We start from the raw sequence: 18,008 nt of genomic DNA, 5'->3' as shown, positions 1-18,008 counted from the left end.
AAATTACAGGCCGATCAGCTTGCTCTCTGTAGTATACAAGCTATTTACAAAGGTAATTGCTAACAGAGTAAAGAAAACATTAGAATTCAATCAACCAAAGGAACAAGCAGGATTTCGAACAGGCTACTCAACAATTGACCACATTCATACTATCAATCAGGTAATAGAGAAATGCTCAGAGTATAACCAACCACTATACATAGCCTTCATAGATTACGAGAAGGCGTTTGAATCAGTAGAAATAAGAGCCGTCATGCAAACACTGCGGAATCAGGGCGTAGATGAAGTATATATAAACATTCTGGAAGAAATCTACAGGGGATCAACTGCTACCATAGTGCTTCATAAAGAAAGCAACAGAATACCAATCAAGAAGGGTGGAAGGCAGGGGGACACAATTTCCCCAATGCTATTTACCGCGTGCTTACAGGAGGTTTTCAGAAGCCTAGAATGGGAACAGTTAGGGATAAGAGTCAATGGAGAATACCTTAGTAACCTGCGCTTCGCCGATGACATTGCATTGCTGAGTAACTCGGGGGACGAATTGCAACTCATGATTACGGAGTTAGACAAGGAGAGCAGAAAGGTGGGTCTTAAAATTAATCTGCAGAAAACGAAAGTAATGTACAACAACCTCGGCAAGGAGCAGCGCTTCGAGATAGGTAATAGTGCAATTGAAGTTGTAAAAGACTATGTCTACTTAGGGCAGGTAATAACCGCAGAGCTGAACCACAAGATTGAAGTAACTAAAGAATAAGAATGGGGTGGAGCACATTCGGCAAGCACTCTCAAATGATGACGGGTAGATTGCCACTATCCCTCGAGAGGAAGGTATATAACAGCTGTATCTTGCCGGTACTTAGCTACGGAGCAGAAACCTGGAGACTTACAAAGAGGGTTCAGATTAAATTGAGGACGACGCAGCGAGCAATGGAAAGAAAAATGGTAGGTGTAACCTTAAGAGACAAGAAGAGAGCAGAGTAGATTGGGGAACAAACGGGGGTTAAGGATATCATAGCTGAAATCAAGAAGAAGAAATGGACATGGGCAGGGCATGTAGCGCGTAGACAGGATAACCGTTGGTCATTAAGGGTAACTGACTGGATTCCCAGAGAAGGGAAGCGGGTTAGGGGGAGACAGAAGGTTAGGTGGGCAGAGGAGATTAAGGAGTTTGCGGGTATAAATTGGCAGCAGCAAGCACAGGACCAGGTTAACTAGCGGAACATGGGAGAGGCCTGTGTCCTGCAGTGGACGTAGTAAGGCTGATGATGATGATGATGATATGCACACACACACACACACACACACACACACACACACACACACACACACACACACACACATATATATATATATATATATATATATATATATATATATATATATATATATATATATATATATATATACACACACTTTCTCTGAGTGGAGCTACAACGACGACGACATACAAGAAAAAATATGTACTGAGCACCTGCTTTGCATAGGGCTGCAAGGACTCGCGGAATATTAATTAAACCAACGCCTTGTCTTCTTTGCTTAATCGTCTCGCAAGGGCATTGCATATTAACTAGTAGTTGCGCAAGACTTTCCTGCAAGCGCGGTGGTTTCCAAGGCCACCACGAGAGGTATATAAAGGGGATCTAGTAGCTCAAAAATCGCAGTCGCCAACCGGCTGTCCACTCGGGAGGACCTCAAGTGGACACTAAAGACGTACGCCTTCGGTAAGACCCCTTTTTTACTCAATTACACTATACTCTGAATTGTTGCTTTTTTGCTCTTTGAATAGAGACCATGGCCGAACCACGTAAACATCAGCATGATGAACAAGAAGACTAGGTATTGCTACATAACCAATTGGAAGTGCTTTTTGGTGACGCCGTCTATATTCGCAGGGACAAACTACAGAGTTTATTGGTTCGAGCCACGAGAACTGTGCCTATGACAATAATGAAACCATGGCGACACTTGCGGAACCTGATCGAGGCGTGGAAGAAGTACCAAATTCAAACGTGCCCGAACCAGGGTCTAGAGGAGATGGGAAAAGTTTACAATCCCCTCCACGCTGGGCATTGCAGTTACACTCAGTTCTAAAACGAAGAAAGCTTGTGCACGATGTGTTTCCCGCTCGAGACGACGGAGAAGCTCAGACAATTTGTAATGACATTGTCAGAGGATTCGAACAAGGACCCACCCAGTACGGAATCGCAGCCGTCGCACTCCACACAGGAGGAACCACTCTACCACACGTCCACGTCCTACACGACTGCAGCTGGAGCAACGGCACATGCCGATGTGTTATTTTCGCTGGCTTCGTCAGACGACCAAATCGCTCGTCAATTTGGTCTACAAACGCCAGCACATAGGACCTCTACAATCTCGTCCAGTATCTCAATAGTCAGCCCCGACTATTGGAATACCTTAAAGTGGGAGGAAGCGATTGGAGTCGCGACACACAGGACCTCTACAATCTCGTCCAGTATCTCAATAGTCAGCCCCGACTATTAGAATACCTTAAAGTGGGAGGAAGCGATTGGAGTCGCGACATTAGAAATCAAAATTTGGGACAATTCCAAGGTCCTGGACACGAGCCTGACCGAGTTTTGGGAAATACTGCACCCGAAACTTCCGCATTCAGTTGCATGTGAGTACGCCCATGGAGGTCAGACGAGCGGTGGAGAGGCTGACAAAGTATGCGCTAGAAAGGGTACAAAGTGCCGAAAACGTGGAAATGGAGGGTCGGAAGAATCCATCTACGACTGGCTACGCAAAAACCCCGCATCGCCGTGGAGCAACGTTGTGCGCACCCCCAAGTGGCTGGCGGACCCGGTCTTTCGGTTTATTCGCCTGAACGACAAGCGCCTTCAACGAGCCATCCAAGTGTTTAATGATGAGATGTGTTCGTAGTCCACCCTCGACTTCATTGAAATGTTCAAGAACACGCAGCCACTCTTTGACGCCCCACAGGGAGACCTCGCTACCTATTACTTGGATGTACCCGCGTCGTTTGATGCCATGATGGCACTTTTAAACTTTCAGTTTCACACCGTCCACGAGGAAGTATCGGCCTTTGTAAACAACTTGTACAGCCTGGTTGAGAAGGCGGTCCCCCCAAAAATTGCATGGAATTCGTGTCCCCGCCGAGTGCAGGCAGAAACTCCAGTACACCCCTCAGAGTGCAGGCATCTCCCCTCCGAGTGCAGGCATCTACAGGACACCCGTCATTGTGCTCTCAAACAACTAGGTGTTTCCAGATGATGACGCCTTCAACCACCGCATGTGGCGCTACAAGTGGCGGGCGTGTCCTCCAGTGAAAAAATGCGAGAAGAAAATTCACCCGAAGGCCCTGGTGCTCCTGTTTGATACGTTTTTTATGGAAGAAACATACGTCGGCAGGCATCAGCTTGATCAATAAACAGTTTTTGAACCTAACATCCTGATTACTTGGTCAATGCTTTGCATTTTCCGACTACATCGCCAATGACAAGCGCGACAGCGGTCGGTCGGTCGGTCGGTCGGTCGGTGTAGTCGGAATCACCGCACACACATGCTGCAGTGATTGACGCATGCCGAAAGAGTTGGAAAATTTAGTGTGAACCGTTTAGTATCACACACGCTGCACTAATACGCGAAGCGATGTTCAATGAATTCGCGCTGCAATCTTGCCGGGGCTTCCCGGGAGAGCTCTTTATGATCGTAACCAACTCTCCATCAGTAATTTTCACCTTTTCAATATTGCGTACCCTGAGAGAAAATACCTTCGCACGTAGCGCTAATGGCCCGATCTCCGTGCCATTGTCAGGGGGCGTAAATTGAGCTTCAGTTTCTGTAGCCACCGATGCTAAAAATATTTTGAAGGTGCGTATACTTACGGCATCTCGATGGGAGGCCCGTAGACAGAGTGTCCTCTTCGTATATTCACGAATGTACGACCGTGATGGCCATGCACGGGCTCTTTTCCTGTCGTCTATCTTTAAGCCATTGACGTCAAATGCATGCATGAATTCATGGCCCGCCGTCTGCAAGCGTAGAAGTTTTGTCGATGGTCAAAGTGAGTGTACCAGAATTTCAAACGCAACGTTACCATGCATAGGATAAACCAAGCACATTGGTTAAACAGCCTCTGATTTTCAAGGATGCTACCAAGTCTTGTCTATTATTTTATGTGCTACATCAATCTGAGGAGGGTGTCAATGCGCATGTTGGCATTCCGAAAACCCACATCTTTAGTCGACATTATCCGTGCTCCTTTGCGACAAGGCACATGAAATGTAATGCCTGTTTCCAAATGTAGGCATTATATACTTCCAGCATTATTTACTGGCCTTGCAAGATGCTAACATGTAAAAAATCTTAATCTGTTCATTGGTCCAAATGGTCTGCTGGTATTTGCTTTAGAATCCTGTAATGTGTGCATGCTTTCATATTAATAATGAAGTAATTTATTGATCTACGTGCAGTAAATGTGCTGTAACTGACATCGGGCCTATATCTACAATATGACGTTCGATGTCAACTTAACGCATGCACTTGATTGCACTTCACTAGACAACGGCCATCGGAAACTCATACGTCAGGACTCTATAGACTAACGCTAGGCATTGGTCATCAGAAACTCACATGTCGGGCCTCTATAGACTTACGCTAGACAAAGGTCATCAGAAACTCTAACGTCATGATTCTATAGACTAGCGATGGCCAATTACTACAAGACTCGCATTAGGTACGCATTAAAAAGCGCATTAGACTGACATTAGACAATTTAATGATTGTGATGTCGAACGACATTAGTCTGCTTATAAAAGTACATTATTGTTTTCATCAGGGTGTTAGCTAAAGTCTCAATGATTCGCTCAGTTTTCCATCTTACTCAAATACAGTCATTTCCGCTCTTTGTGTTTAGACGACATCAATTACTAGTTCAGCACTTTTCAAGTCTTCTCCTTCTTGTGTATCAACATTTTGCGCTCTGTTTTGAACCATAATGTCGAACCAAATTGCCCAGTTATTTACGCTGTTACCTCAATGAGAAACAGTTGATACCTTATAATGCTAAAATTGAGGTATCGTCAGTTATTACTAATATTACGTGGGGTTTACGGTCCCAAACCTGGAAATGATTATAAGAAGCGCCGTAGGGGAGGGCTCTAAAATTTTAACCATCTGCTGTTCTTTAACGTCTATTCACATCGCACAGTACACGTGCTTCTGCCCTTTCGCCTCCATCGATATACAGCCCGAAATGAACTCCGGACCTTCAGGTGAGCAGCCGAGCACCCTAGCCGCTTCTAGGTCATGATTCGAGTTATTGGAAAACGGCGCATGCAAGTGCGCGTATGACCAGCGAAGCTTTTATGGTGGCATATCTGCACTCTAGCCTCCCCCGTGCTTTCGCCTACGACGCTGCTACCGCAATCGGTCGGTCATAACAAGGTTCGCTTGAAAAACTGCTCTATAAAACACTAATAAATATTGAATTGTGACTCATAGCACCTTAACAGTATCTAAGAATCAGGTTATTCATACATCTTTCAGTTTATGCAGCTGTATTAAGGAGATACCGCAACGATTGCACAAAATATAGCTGGCAAAGGGACAGCGTGGAACACCCTTTAGTCGAAAGAACTTCATATTCCGAGTATCCTAGGTTATTTAACAGTTCTGTTTTCGTTATCATTTAGGTAACGCTTCTGAAGAACCTTGTGATATATTACCAGAACACTTACCGATCCGAAGGTGCCATAATTGAGGGCTTCCGGAGCATCATGATAATAAAAAGGGCGTTGAATAGTAGCGGTTGGTATCACCATTGCATTCATGTCAGGAAAGTAAAAGGCGGTCGAGTTCCTTTCATCATAGATGTGCGTTGTCTGGTCAGCCCATTTTTGATGAGTAGAAATTGATAAGGCTTTGATCCATGATGTAAAAAGACGGTAGTGAGATACATCAGGAAGTGGTCCTGTCGAATGAAACAGAAATACAAATTGATACCAGGCAAGCTCACAGAAATAGTAAATACAAAATTTACACTCTGTAGACCATCATTGCCTCGAATATAGTTTCGTACTGCTCAAAAAAAAATCGTGAGACATTCATTGAGTAGCCACTGCCTCAAAAGATTACTAATAAGGTTAGGATACACCAGACACTCAAACAGAGCTCGCAATTTAAGTGGTGGTAATTCTGGCACGAAGCGTATGACACGGGTACTTGAGCGAAAAAATTGGCAGATCCAACGTACAGTGGTAATCGATGATATGCGAAGCACGAATGAGGAAGGCTGATATGTCAGTTTAGCATAGAATCAGCACATCGTTACGAGGGAGACGTAAATTATGCCGTACATGACCTTCATATAATATTTATCATGTTTGAACATGTCATTTGCATCCGTATATCCACGCCACGTGATACCAAATTCGGTATATGTAGAGCTAGTAACACAGCCGCGAGAACGCTATGAGAATAGCATGTAATCATGTTCTACATAACGCCAATGTTATCACTATCATGTTTCGACGTGTCATTTACCTTTGTCGTCTATTCACGTTCCATGAAACCATATTTGGTATATGTTAAGTGAGCGAAACGGCCTGGCAGCAAGCGAGCTACTAGCGTAGAGTGTCAAGTTTTACATATCACGGATATCATACTTTTCACGTTTGGACTTGTCATTCACTTTTGTCGTTGAATAACGTCACGTGATACCAAATTTTGTATATATAAAGCTAGCAAAACTGCCAAGAGCGCGCTATGAGCGTAAATTGTAGTCATGTTCTACATGACACGAAGGTCATGACTATCATGCTTGAAAGCGCAATTTACCTTCGTCATTTATTCACGTCACGTACTACATAAATTTGGTATATGTGAAGCCTACGAAACGGCCGTGAACTCATCGTGAGCGCGGCATGTAGTCATGTTCTTGCATGGCACGCATGTCATGACTATTATGTTTGCACTAGTCATATACCTTCGTAATCCATTCACGCCACGTAACGCCAAATTTAGTGCATGTGAAGCTAGCGAAACGAACACGAGCACATTCAGGACATACCGTGTAGTGATCTTTCCCATCACATGCCTGTCATGATCATCATGTTTTGACGTGTCATTACCATTGGCATCAGGTAATATCAAATTTGGTATTTGTGAAGCTAGCGAGTGTATCATGAGCGTGGCACGTATTCTTGCTCCTGGATGACAAGAATCTCGTGATTATCATTTTTGCACCAGTTGCATACTTTCGTCATTCACTAACACCGCGTAATACGAAATTCGTTGGACGTGCTAGTGAAACGACCGCAAGTGCACCATGAGCGTGACGTGTAGTCATGACTCATTAGTTGCATGACATGCTTGTCATTATTTCCACGTTACGGTTTCTTGATTGTGTTCGCCATGCAGTTACGACACACCATACCAGTTTTACAATATGTCAGGTGAACGAAACCACCACAAGGGCAGCAATACTATGAAATGTAAATCATTACACTCATGCAATACTTGAATTGTCATGATTTTTATATGATGACCAGTCACTTCTCCTCGTATTACAGTCATGTGATACCTTACAAGGTTTGGTATGGCTACCGTTATCAAAATGGTCAGGCGTAGGGGCTAGATAGATAGATAGATAAATAGATAGATAGATAGATAGATAAGATAGATAGATAATCTGGTAGGAGAGCGACTGCATGAAAAAAATGACGGCACACTAGTGAATGTTCTCGGCAAAATTACGTGTATTCTATGATCGATGACAGGTTTATGCAACAAAGTGTGATGCGTAGACACTTTACTGTTGTGCTGAGAAATGCTTCTAGGAAGTGTTTTTTTGTTAATAAATGAGGTATATTGACGGTGGCGTAGGTCTCATAATTTGTGAATCGGCACTTGCATAGACTTGTTGTTAGACAATATCGTCACAAGTCCCCGTTTTCTGACGATGATGCCAACATAAACAAGTGTGTGATACCCCCGTATCAGAATGGTTAGCGCACGAAGGTGAAACATGTTTTTTCGGAGGTAGTTGAGCGTTTATGCCTTATTTCAAAACTAGCATGGCGAGACTGGATGTCAAACACAACTGACAGGCCCTAACGTGGAAATCACGACATTCAAGTCATGTAAGTCATGACGACACCTTACGCTCATTGGGCGCTCGCGGTCGTTTCGCTAGGTTCACATATACCAAATCTGGCGTTACGTGAGGTGAATTGATGGCGAAGATATATGACTGGTGCAAACTATATAATCATCACATGCGTACCATGTAAGAACATGACTATGTACCAAGGTCATGATGTGAACTCGGTTGTTTCGCTAGCTTCAGGTATACCAAATTTGGTATAACGTGATGTGAATAGATGGCAAATGTAAACGATACAATGAACATGATCATCATGATATGCGTGTAATATAAAACATCTCTACCTGCTACGCTCATAGCGCCGTCTAGGCCGTTTCGCTAGCTTCACATAAAGCAACTTTGTTGTTACGTGATGCGAAGGAAGTGGAGGGAAGGCTACCATGTTGCAATTTCTTTTTATTGAGCGACACATCATGAAATGAGGCGAAATATATGTACAAATGTTACGCGCACATACATATGTTGTAGAGTTGCAGGTGTTTATATAACCAGTTGTTTGCACTTGCGCAACAATGGTAACTGGAACATGCGTATTAGCAACACCAGAAGCTGATATGAAGTGCTGCTGCTCGTGCGGATGCTGGCCTTGTACATCTCTGCATAAATCAACGACAGTGCATTGCAACTAACCACAATTGACGTTAACCCGAACGTGACGGCTGTATCAAAGGAGTATATATGTAATATTTATAAAATTGGAAGGCCAATTGACGTTTAGGAAGATTAGCATCTATTTGAAAATTAGTTTCGAGACCTGGCTGAGGTACCACGTTTCATTGCCACGAAGTATGCTTGCATTTGATTCTAGCTAGGACCATAGAATTCATTCTTTGCAATCGTCATGTCGACACTTCCAATGTTGGGTATTTCTTAACACTCAAACGTTAAAATCACCCATGCGTGTTCTTGTCATTCCTGGGTAGATACTAAGTGTCAATCTCCTGTGGCACATACCCGCATACCGGCGGCCCATACCCACTCGTGGTTTTGTGCTACTGGCTGGCGGGAAGTGTTTTATGACGGCTGCGACGGGAAGTTGACATTATTCATGGCTTGACCAGTGCGTCGTGTTTGTCAAATCATCTTACCATCACATGCTAATTTCAATTCCCGACAAGTCAAGGAGATAACCACGAGGAACGCCCAAACGTAAGCTGCCAAACAGTGAATACGCTCAATGTCGCTGAAGTTTGCTAAGAATTTTCTCACATTTGAAAATTATTCGAAGAACATTGTGACAGCCGACCTCCCTGTGACGGTTGATTTGCAAAAAGTGACGGCCTTGGTTGACACTTGCCATGACTTTTCTATTATGATTGAACTACTGGCAAACAAACTGAAGAAAGTCAGGATGAAATGAACGGACCCTTATATTGGGGTACTGGAGACCGGCTGATGAGCCCTATAGGCAAATGCACTGAAAAACTTGCCATCGCTAACATGGCTTTTGTTGCCGCACTCAGGATTCTACCAAAGTGCAGCGAATCTCTAATAGTTGGAATAGACTTCTAAAGAAAGTACGGTGCCGTTGTCAACTTATGAGAAAGCGTAATAACATTTTCAGGTGGTAGAGACACCAATCTCGACGGACAACAAGGAAGCAAGGTCTTACGTGTGGTTGACGAGGACGTCTCTATACCGCAGCGATAATTGAGTCATGTTTAAGGCAGCTGCGGTGCGCATTATTAGAAAGAAACACTAGCCGAGTGTTCAATCGTGTTTCTTTTCTGGCAAGGCGTCGCCTTCGCTCGTGGTATTGTCACCTTAGTCGGTGCGCATGCAAAAATGCTACTGACGAACTTCACGAAAGAATGCCGACACATTCGTTAAGGTGCTGCTGTGGCACGCCTGTGGCATCTCGACAACCGTTATGACTGTCTTGCTATGCAAGGAGACGCAACAATATCTACACCCTCGCATGGACCTACTGTTGACATCGGACAATGTTTAACACCGACTGAGATATGTCATCCTATGAAGCTGCTTGACATGCTTAGGGACTGCTTCTCTTCCACTTCAAGAGTTCGTCAGGAGACGCTGTCCAAACTTTACATGATCACGGGAAAAACAGCTAGACCCATCCAAAGAACCCATACCGCGTTTCTCAGTAAGCACGTGGGGTAATACAGAAGCAGGTTAAGAAGATGCTGGAGAATGATAGAACGCCCCAATCAAAGAGCCCTTGGGTGTCACCTGTGGTGCTTGCCAACAAAAAAAGTAGCTTGCGTTTCTGCATCGATTATTGTATGCTCAACCATGTTACTAAAAAAGATGTTAATGCATTGCGAGGAATCGATGACTTTCTAGACATGCTACAGCATCCTCCTAACTATTCAGCTACAGATCTTAAAAGTAAATACTGGCAAATAGATGTTTATGAACGTGACAGTGAGAAGACCACTTTCATGACGCCTGATGGGCTTCAAGAATTCGAAGTCCTCGATTTCGGTTTATACTCCGCCCGAGGCACGTATAAAAACCTGTGGATACTGTTCTGCACGGTTTCAACTGGTAAACGTGTCTTGTATGCATCGACGACGTGACTGGTTTTTTTCTGCCACGTTTGAAGAACACCTAAAACGGCTGCGATCGGTTCTTCAAGCCATATGGTCGGCAGGACTCACATCAAAACATGAAAATGCCACTTTAGATTTCTGGAGCTGCAGTTCTTGGGACATGTAGTCAGTTGCAAAAGTGTAAGACCTGACCCGCAAAAAACTGCTGCGGTGGCAAAGTTTAAAAGCACACACATAGGAAGAGAGTCAGACGTTTTCTGCGTATCTGTTCCTACTATCAGCGATTAATAGCAGACTGCGCACGTCAACTGGAAGATGTTCTGTTTATATTGCCGAGGAGCAGGAGGCGTCATTTAGCGAGTTACGGCAGCGTCTAAGGACTCTGCAGGTGCTCGCTCACTTCGTTCAGTATGTACCAACAGCCACAAACACGGACGCCAACAAGAGTGAGTGAGATTGAAATTATTGAAAATAATCTGATGAGGCTAAGTAGAGGCTATTTCGACCCTGCAGTCAGCCTGGAAGCTTCACCCTCGATGGCGCTAGCAGCCGAAGGCTTGTAGAGATGTCCCGGCCCTGTCGACCACCTGTAGGTAATGCCTGTAGTTGTTGCTCTTGAAGACTTCTTTCGAAGCCTCGTGGGTGTTTAGTTGTGCTGCGCTGTGGGTAGTGCACAGCCAAAGCAGGTCTTCAAAATCCCTATAGGTAATAATGCAAAGCGAGCGTGTAGGTGGTGTGTTGGGTTTGACTATTTGTAACGTGGTGGTGTTATGTACGTACGTGTTAGCCAGCAGTGTGCGCCTAGATGCTGTTTTGGTCCAGAGAAAAGACGGTACCGTGCAAGTGCCGAGTGAGCCTACGCTAGCCAAGACACTTCACGAGCTGAGTCAATTACTCAACCAAGAAAAGGGAATATCTGGGGGTCATTTTTGCATTCACAAAGTCTCTCCATTAGTTATACGGCCACGCTTTTCAAGTGGTATGCGATCACACAAGACGAAGAAGGCGTTGGGTGTTTAGGAATTGTTGATGTGAGTGTCCTATCTCGGCAACAGCAAGTTGATGGGGGCTCAACTCATTTATCGAGGTGTTGAAATGACCAGCCACAAATGCACCAAGAGTGCTTTCGAAATATTTGCGGTAAGTCTGCTTGCGCAACTGAATACACTGCAAAAAGAATTTCTCTTCAACAGAAAAGAATTATACACTGGTAGTTCCCGGAAATCTCCGCAAGGAAATCTTGCAAACCTGCCCTGGTTAAGCCACCTCTGGTCACCTCGGTTATACGCGAACATTGCCACAAGAAAGAAAAAGCTACTACTGACCAATAGATCCACTGTAGGTGAAGCATTACGTTAGAACTTGTATTGACTGTCCGACAAAGAAGTTTCCATCGGATAAACCTGCTGCGTTTGCACAGATTGCCATGAACTCCTTAGGCCCCTTCCTGAAATCGGATAATGAGAACAAGGAGATCATGGTCGCGACTGACTTCCTCACCAGATATGCTGAAACCGAGGTGATTCCGAGCAACACTGCACCTGAAGTAGCATAATTTTTTATCGGGAACATTGTCCTGAGACACTGCTCTCCCGCAGTCGTCATAACAAAGGAATTGCGCTCACTGCTGTGCCTCTGCACTCGGTGCTTACTCTCATCTCAGTGGTACAGCGTATAGCAAAACGACAGCTTATAACCCACAAATAAATGGGCTCACTGAACGCCTAAAAAGAGTTTACCAGATGTGCTTTGAAGGTACATCGATGTGGAGCACAAAAATTGAGACAAACGTTTGCCACTGGTACCTTTGTCGAATAATACGGGCTGCCAGGAAACAACGAGAATGATTCGGTTGGGACCTATGTATGACCAAGAAGTGACTACAGTGCTAGATGGTATGCTGTCCCATAGTTCCAATGATTCGGAGAAAGATACCACAGACTTAACTGATCGCGCAGAAAAAACGAGGAAGGTTGTCCGGGTAAGAATATCCACCAGGCAAAAACAGGACGCCCATCGTTGCAATCTCAGCCATTGATTGGTAGCTGATTGTTGTGAGTGAAGTGCGCGAGTCAAGTGACTTTCAAATTTGGCGCGTAAGATGAACTACTGACAATGTGTGCAAGATGGCGTATTGCGCCAGTGCGGCGAACACTGGCGATTGGAAAAAGAAGAAAATTCAAGGGAATGGGAGAAAAATCCAGAGCCAGGGCATGGAAGAACGAGGAAGAGGAGATTCGGGCTCGTGCTTGGAAGAAGAAGGCTAGGGTGCGGCGTGCGACCTCGTCGGGTGCGAGTACCTCCTGGGCGTCAGGGCATCCACCTAGCGGGCGACTGTTTCCACGGGGCCCTGGTGACCATTCAACCGCAGCGGCTATTGGCGAATCCTTGGCAAGACCTTGGTCTGATGTTCGAGCGGAAGACAGCGCAGCAGATGACGTCTACCGAGAGCGGGAGCAAGCCGTCGGGCTACGGGCCCGAGCTTATGCACTCTCACCACGGCAGCTTCCCCAATGGACCATTGAAGGGCGTGAACCGCTGGTGAGCCGTATCCGTCTTCTTCCGCGTCCGGACTCAAACACGAGGACATTAACGAAAAGGACTGTTTAGACTCTTAGAGGTTTCCGCTCGCTAACGAAGCTGACAGTGCTAATTAGTTAACATTTTTCTGATCTTAGTATTTTCCTTTTTGTGTTTTTTTTTGTGTGTTTGTGAAAGTATAATTTTTTTTTGCAAATCAAACGCTCACTTCCTTTTCTCGTGAGAGATTAACGTTTCACAGCTAGCTCGACTGGCTTTATTTACTGAACCTGTCACAAATTGGCGTCCGCGACAGGACGTGAGTGTTTGCCACTAAAAAGTAGATTTGAGTAAGGCTAACTAAAAAAGTAAAATGGGCTCGCGCGAGTTGATGGCGCTGGCAGAACGCATGGGGTTGGAGGGAGCAGAATTGCAGGCTTGGTTTGACGCACGAGAAGCGCGTGAGCGCGATGAACGAGCCGCGGAGAGAGACGCGAAGAAAGAACAGTTGGAGCTGGAAGGCCGCAATTTACAGCTACGTCTTGAAGTAGCAAAAACGGAGAACCAAACCCGAGAAGCAAGCCAGCGACACTTGGAAGTAGAAGAGAGGACGCTGCAACTGCGCCTGAGAGTAGCTGAGGCCGGTGTCGGTCAGCCTATGGTGGCTGACACGGGCAACCAAAGGAACGCGCCTATGGTAGTGAACCCGCATAACTTTATACCCGTTTTCAACGAGGACAGAGACGACCTTGACGCCTACCTGAAAAGGTTTGAGAGAGTGGCGACAGGTCAAGATTGGCCACGGGAAAAGTGGGCCACGGCTCTTAGTTTGTGCCTTGGCGGAGAGGCTCTGAAGGTATTTGGACGGTTGTCACCGAACGATTCCCTGTCATACGACGAAGTCAAATTGGCACTGCTCCAGCGTTTTCGCTTCACGGCTGATGGCTACCGTGAGAAATTCCGGAAAAGCAAGCCTGAAGACGGCGAAACTGGAAAACAGTATGCCACGAGACTCCAAAGTTTCTTTGACAGGTGGATAGAAATGTCTCAGACAGAGAGGAATTTCGATTCAGTCCGTGACTTGATTGTAGCCGAACAATTCATGGCGAACTGCAGTAGTCAGCTGGCGCTCTTCTTACGGGAGAAGAACTGCAAGACTCTGGAAGCCATGGCAGAGGCAGCTGATATATATATAGAGGCAAAGAGATTGAAGAACTTATTAATAGTTCAGAATAAGAGTGAGGACACAACTGGGAAGGCTAAATTGATTTCAAGCCCAAGAGCAGAGATGCAATGTTTTGTTTGTGGCCGTAAGGGGCACAAGGCTTCTGACTGTCGAAGTAAACCTAAACAAGTATTTTGTACAAACTGCCGTAAGTGGGGGCATGATGTGAAGGGCTGTCAGAAAATGACTGGCACTTCGAAATCAACTACATCTTGTTTAATGCTACCCAAAGAAGAGACCGGTCCACAACAATCCATGATTGATGGCGACGACTCGGACCGAGACGACAATGTTATGGGCACGGTGAAGACGCAAGCGCAATGTAAGAAACGTCCCATGCCAGTGTTACCAGGGGAAGTGAATGGACAGATTGTTCGAGTCCTAAGGGACACCGGAAGCAACACGTTGGTAGTACGCCGGTCATTAGTACCTGATGAAGCACTAACTGGCACTACCGCGACGTTGTGGTTGGCTGATGGCAGCACCATCGTAACCCCTGAGGCGGAGATACGTATCAGATCTCCATACTTTTCCGGCATGGCCATCGTCAAGTGTATGCCGTCGCCACTGTATGACGTCATAGTTGGGAACGTACCGGGGGCCCGTGACGCCAATGACCCCGACGTTTCGCGGAAACTTTCTCAAGATCAATTCATTGAGAAAAAAGTTCATTCTGCGGACGAAGGTAACCACCCAAATTCTCAACTGGTTGGTGCCGCACGTCTCAATAGTTCGCGAAGGGCCATCTCTGTTGGGCTCCCTGGCCAGATGTCTCGCAAAATGTTTCGCGAAGAACAAGAAAAAGACCAGACGCTTGACATCTGCAGAGCCAGAGTGGGTAAGAAGTTTGTTAGAAAGGGCTCGACATCTTTTTCTTTCGTAGCCAAGAATGGTATTCTTTACCGACAATACTTCCTGTCCCCTGGTAAGATCATTGAACAAGCCATAGTCCCGAAGTCCCTGAGAGGCCAAGTGTTACGTTTGGCTCATGAAAATGTCATGTCAGGCCATCAGGGTGTAAAAAAACAATAGATCGAGTTCTGGACGCCTTCTACTGGCCCGGGGTACAAGAAGATATCCGCAGATATGTCCGATCATGTGACGCCTGTCAAAGGACTTTACCGAAAGGCAAGGTGGGCAAGGTGCCTCTAGGGCGTATGCCGTTGATCGACACCCCTTTTGAACGTGTGGCGGTCGACATCATTGGACCGATAACTCCAGCCTCGGCAAAAGGCCATCGGTATATTTTGACTCTTGTGGATTTCGCCACTCGCTACCCTGATGCAGTGCCTTTGACAGCAATTGACTCAGCTACAGTGGCCGAGGGACTTGTCGAGATGTTTTCTCGCATTGGTTTTCCACGAGAAGTCTTGGCTGATCAGGCATCGTGCTTTACCTCAGATCTAATGAAGGAGGTGAATGAACTACTGGCAGTCAAGCATCTTAGCTGCACTCCATACCATCCTATGTGCAACGGGATGGTAGAGAGGTTTAATGGAACACTCAAGCAAATGCTCCGCAAAATGGTTCAAGAACAGCCTAAATGTTGGGATCGCTTGCTAGCACCTCTTTTGTTTGCTTATCGTGAAGCCCCACAAGCAAGCTCCGGGTTCTCACCATTTGAACTTATTTATGGCCGACATATTCGAGGACCTCTGAGCATCCTGAAAGAGCTATGGACTCATGATCAGGAGAACGAAGAACTTAAGACGACGTACGGATATGTCCTGGATTTAAGAGAGCGAATTGAGAAGACACTAGAGCTGGTACGACAAAACCTGAGCCGAGCACAGGTGTCGCAGAAAAGGTATTACGACCGCCACAGCAAGCAACGGGACCTGAAAGCTGGTGACCGTGCATTGATCTTGCTTCCCACAAGCAACAACAAGTTATTGATGCATTGGAAAGGGCCGTTTCCAGTCATAGAAAAGAAAAACGACTATGACTACTGGCTGGACCTTGGACACAGCAAAAAACTTTTCCACATAAACATGCTGAAAAAGTATGAAGAACGCCGTGAAAAACAAGATTACGTGGACCACGGATAGAGAAGAAGCGTTTGAATCACTCAAAAAGGCTTTGTCTTCTGGGCCAATCGTCAAAGCACCCGATCTGAAAAGAGAATTCGTGCTTCGGTCTGACGCCTCTGATTCTTGTATAGGCGCTATCCTTATGCAAGAGCATGATGGCATCCTCCACCCTGTGTCATATGCCAGTCGTCAACTTCAGCCTCGCGAAAAGAGATACTCAGCAATCGAGAGGGAATGCTTAGCGTTGGTCTGGGCGATAGAAAAGTATCATGTTTTTCTGTACGGAACGTCATTTGTCGTACAGACCGATCACCAACCACTGCAGTATCTCTTAAGGGCAAAACACCTGAACAGTAGGGTATTACGGTGGAGCCTCGCGTTACAAGAATATTCATTCCGAGTCGAGCACATTAGAGGCTCTGAAAATGTCGGCGCAGATTATATGAGCCGGTTGTGAATTTTTACGTTTTCTCGAGACAAGCGACTACTTCAAGTTGTTTGTTTGTTAAGGACATCTTGTGAATGGACGACGCGTGGTGACTTCTCGCGCACTGAACTGCAGTTTATTTTTCTTCGCAAAAGAAACTTTTCAAAGGGGGGACTCTTGTTGTGAGTGAAGTGCGCGAGTCAAGTGACTTTCAAATTTGGCGCGTAAGATGAACTACTGACAATGTGTGCAAGATGGCGTATTGCGCCAGTGCGGCGAACACTGGCGATTGGAAAAAGAAGAAAATTCAAGGGAATGGGAGAAAAATCCAGAGCCAGGGCATGGAAGAACGAGGAAGAGGAGATTCGGGCTCGTGCTTGGAAGAAGAAGGCTAGGGTGCGGCGTGCGACCTCGTCGGGTGCGAGTACCTCCTGGGCGTCAGGGCATCCACCTAGCGGGCGACTGTTTCCACGGGGCCCTGGTGACCATTCAACCGCAGCGGCTATTGGCGAATCCTTGGCAAGACCTTGGTCTGATGTTCGAGCGGAAGACAGCGCAGCAGATGACGTCTACCGAGAGCGGGAGCAAGCCGTCGGGCTACGGGCCCGAGCTTATGCACTCTCACCACGGCAGCTTCCCCAATGGACCATTGAAGGGCGTGAACCGCTGGTGAGCCGTATCCGTCTTCTTCCGCGTCCGGACTCAAACACGAGGACATTAACGAAAAGGACTGTTTAGACTCTTAGAGGTTTCCGCTCGCTAACGAAGCTGACAGTGCTAATTAGTTAACATTTTTCTGATCTTAGTATTTTCCTTTTTGTGTTTTTTTTTTGTGTGTTTGTGAAAGTATAATTTTTTTTTGCAAATCAAACGCTCACTTCCTTTTCTCGTGAGAGATTAACGTTTCACAGCTAGCTCGACTGGCTTTATTTACTGAACCTGTCACACTGATACATCGAGGGAAAGAGTCTGGGTTTCGTCATGTATGCAACGGCGAGGCCTGTAGGAGGAACTTCTACGCCGATACTTCAGACCGTATTATGTACTGCGTCATCTCAGCGCCGTCCTATACGAGGTTGTTGCTAATGATTCATTTTGCTTAAGACGCCGTCGGCGTTCGCCTGAGACTGTACACGCG

General features: G+C 45.8%; 1 protein-coding gene and 1 long non-coding RNA gene across 2 annotated transcripts in view; one reads left to right on the top strand and one right to left on the bottom strand.

Annotated features, from left to right (window-relative positions):
* LOC142803330 (neprilysin-1-like) overlaps positions 1–18,008 on the bottom strand; it is a 45,947-nt gene that overhangs the window by 18,889 nt on the left and 9,050 nt on the right. The window contains exons 2-3 of the mRNA XM_075888447.1: positions 5,727–5,959; positions 3,873–4,019 (exon numbers count right to left, since the gene is read on the bottom strand). Of these exons, the coding sequence (XP_075744562.1) occupies positions 3,873–4,019; positions 5,727–5,959 (380 nt within the window). The remainder of the gene's footprint in view (positions 1–3,872; positions 4,020–5,726; positions 5,960–18,008) is intronic.
* LOC119188155 (uncharacterized) lies at positions 1,667–3,432 on the top strand. Its single transcript, XR_012894362.1, has 3 exons — positions 1,667–1,724; positions 1,790–1,839; positions 1,896–3,432. It is a non-coding gene; the product is annotated as an uncharacterized LOC119188155 (long non-coding RNA).

The sequence above is a fragment of the Rhipicephalus microplus genome, chromosome 3 (genome assembly GCF_043290135.1).
Source record: "Rhipicephalus microplus isolate Deutch F79 chromosome 3, USDA_Rmic, whole genome shotgun sequence".
Taxonomy (NCBI): domain Eukaryota; kingdom Metazoa; phylum Arthropoda; class Arachnida; order Ixodida; family Ixodidae; genus Rhipicephalus; species Rhipicephalus microplus.
This window is presented reverse-complemented; position numbering and strand designations above follow the sequence as displayed.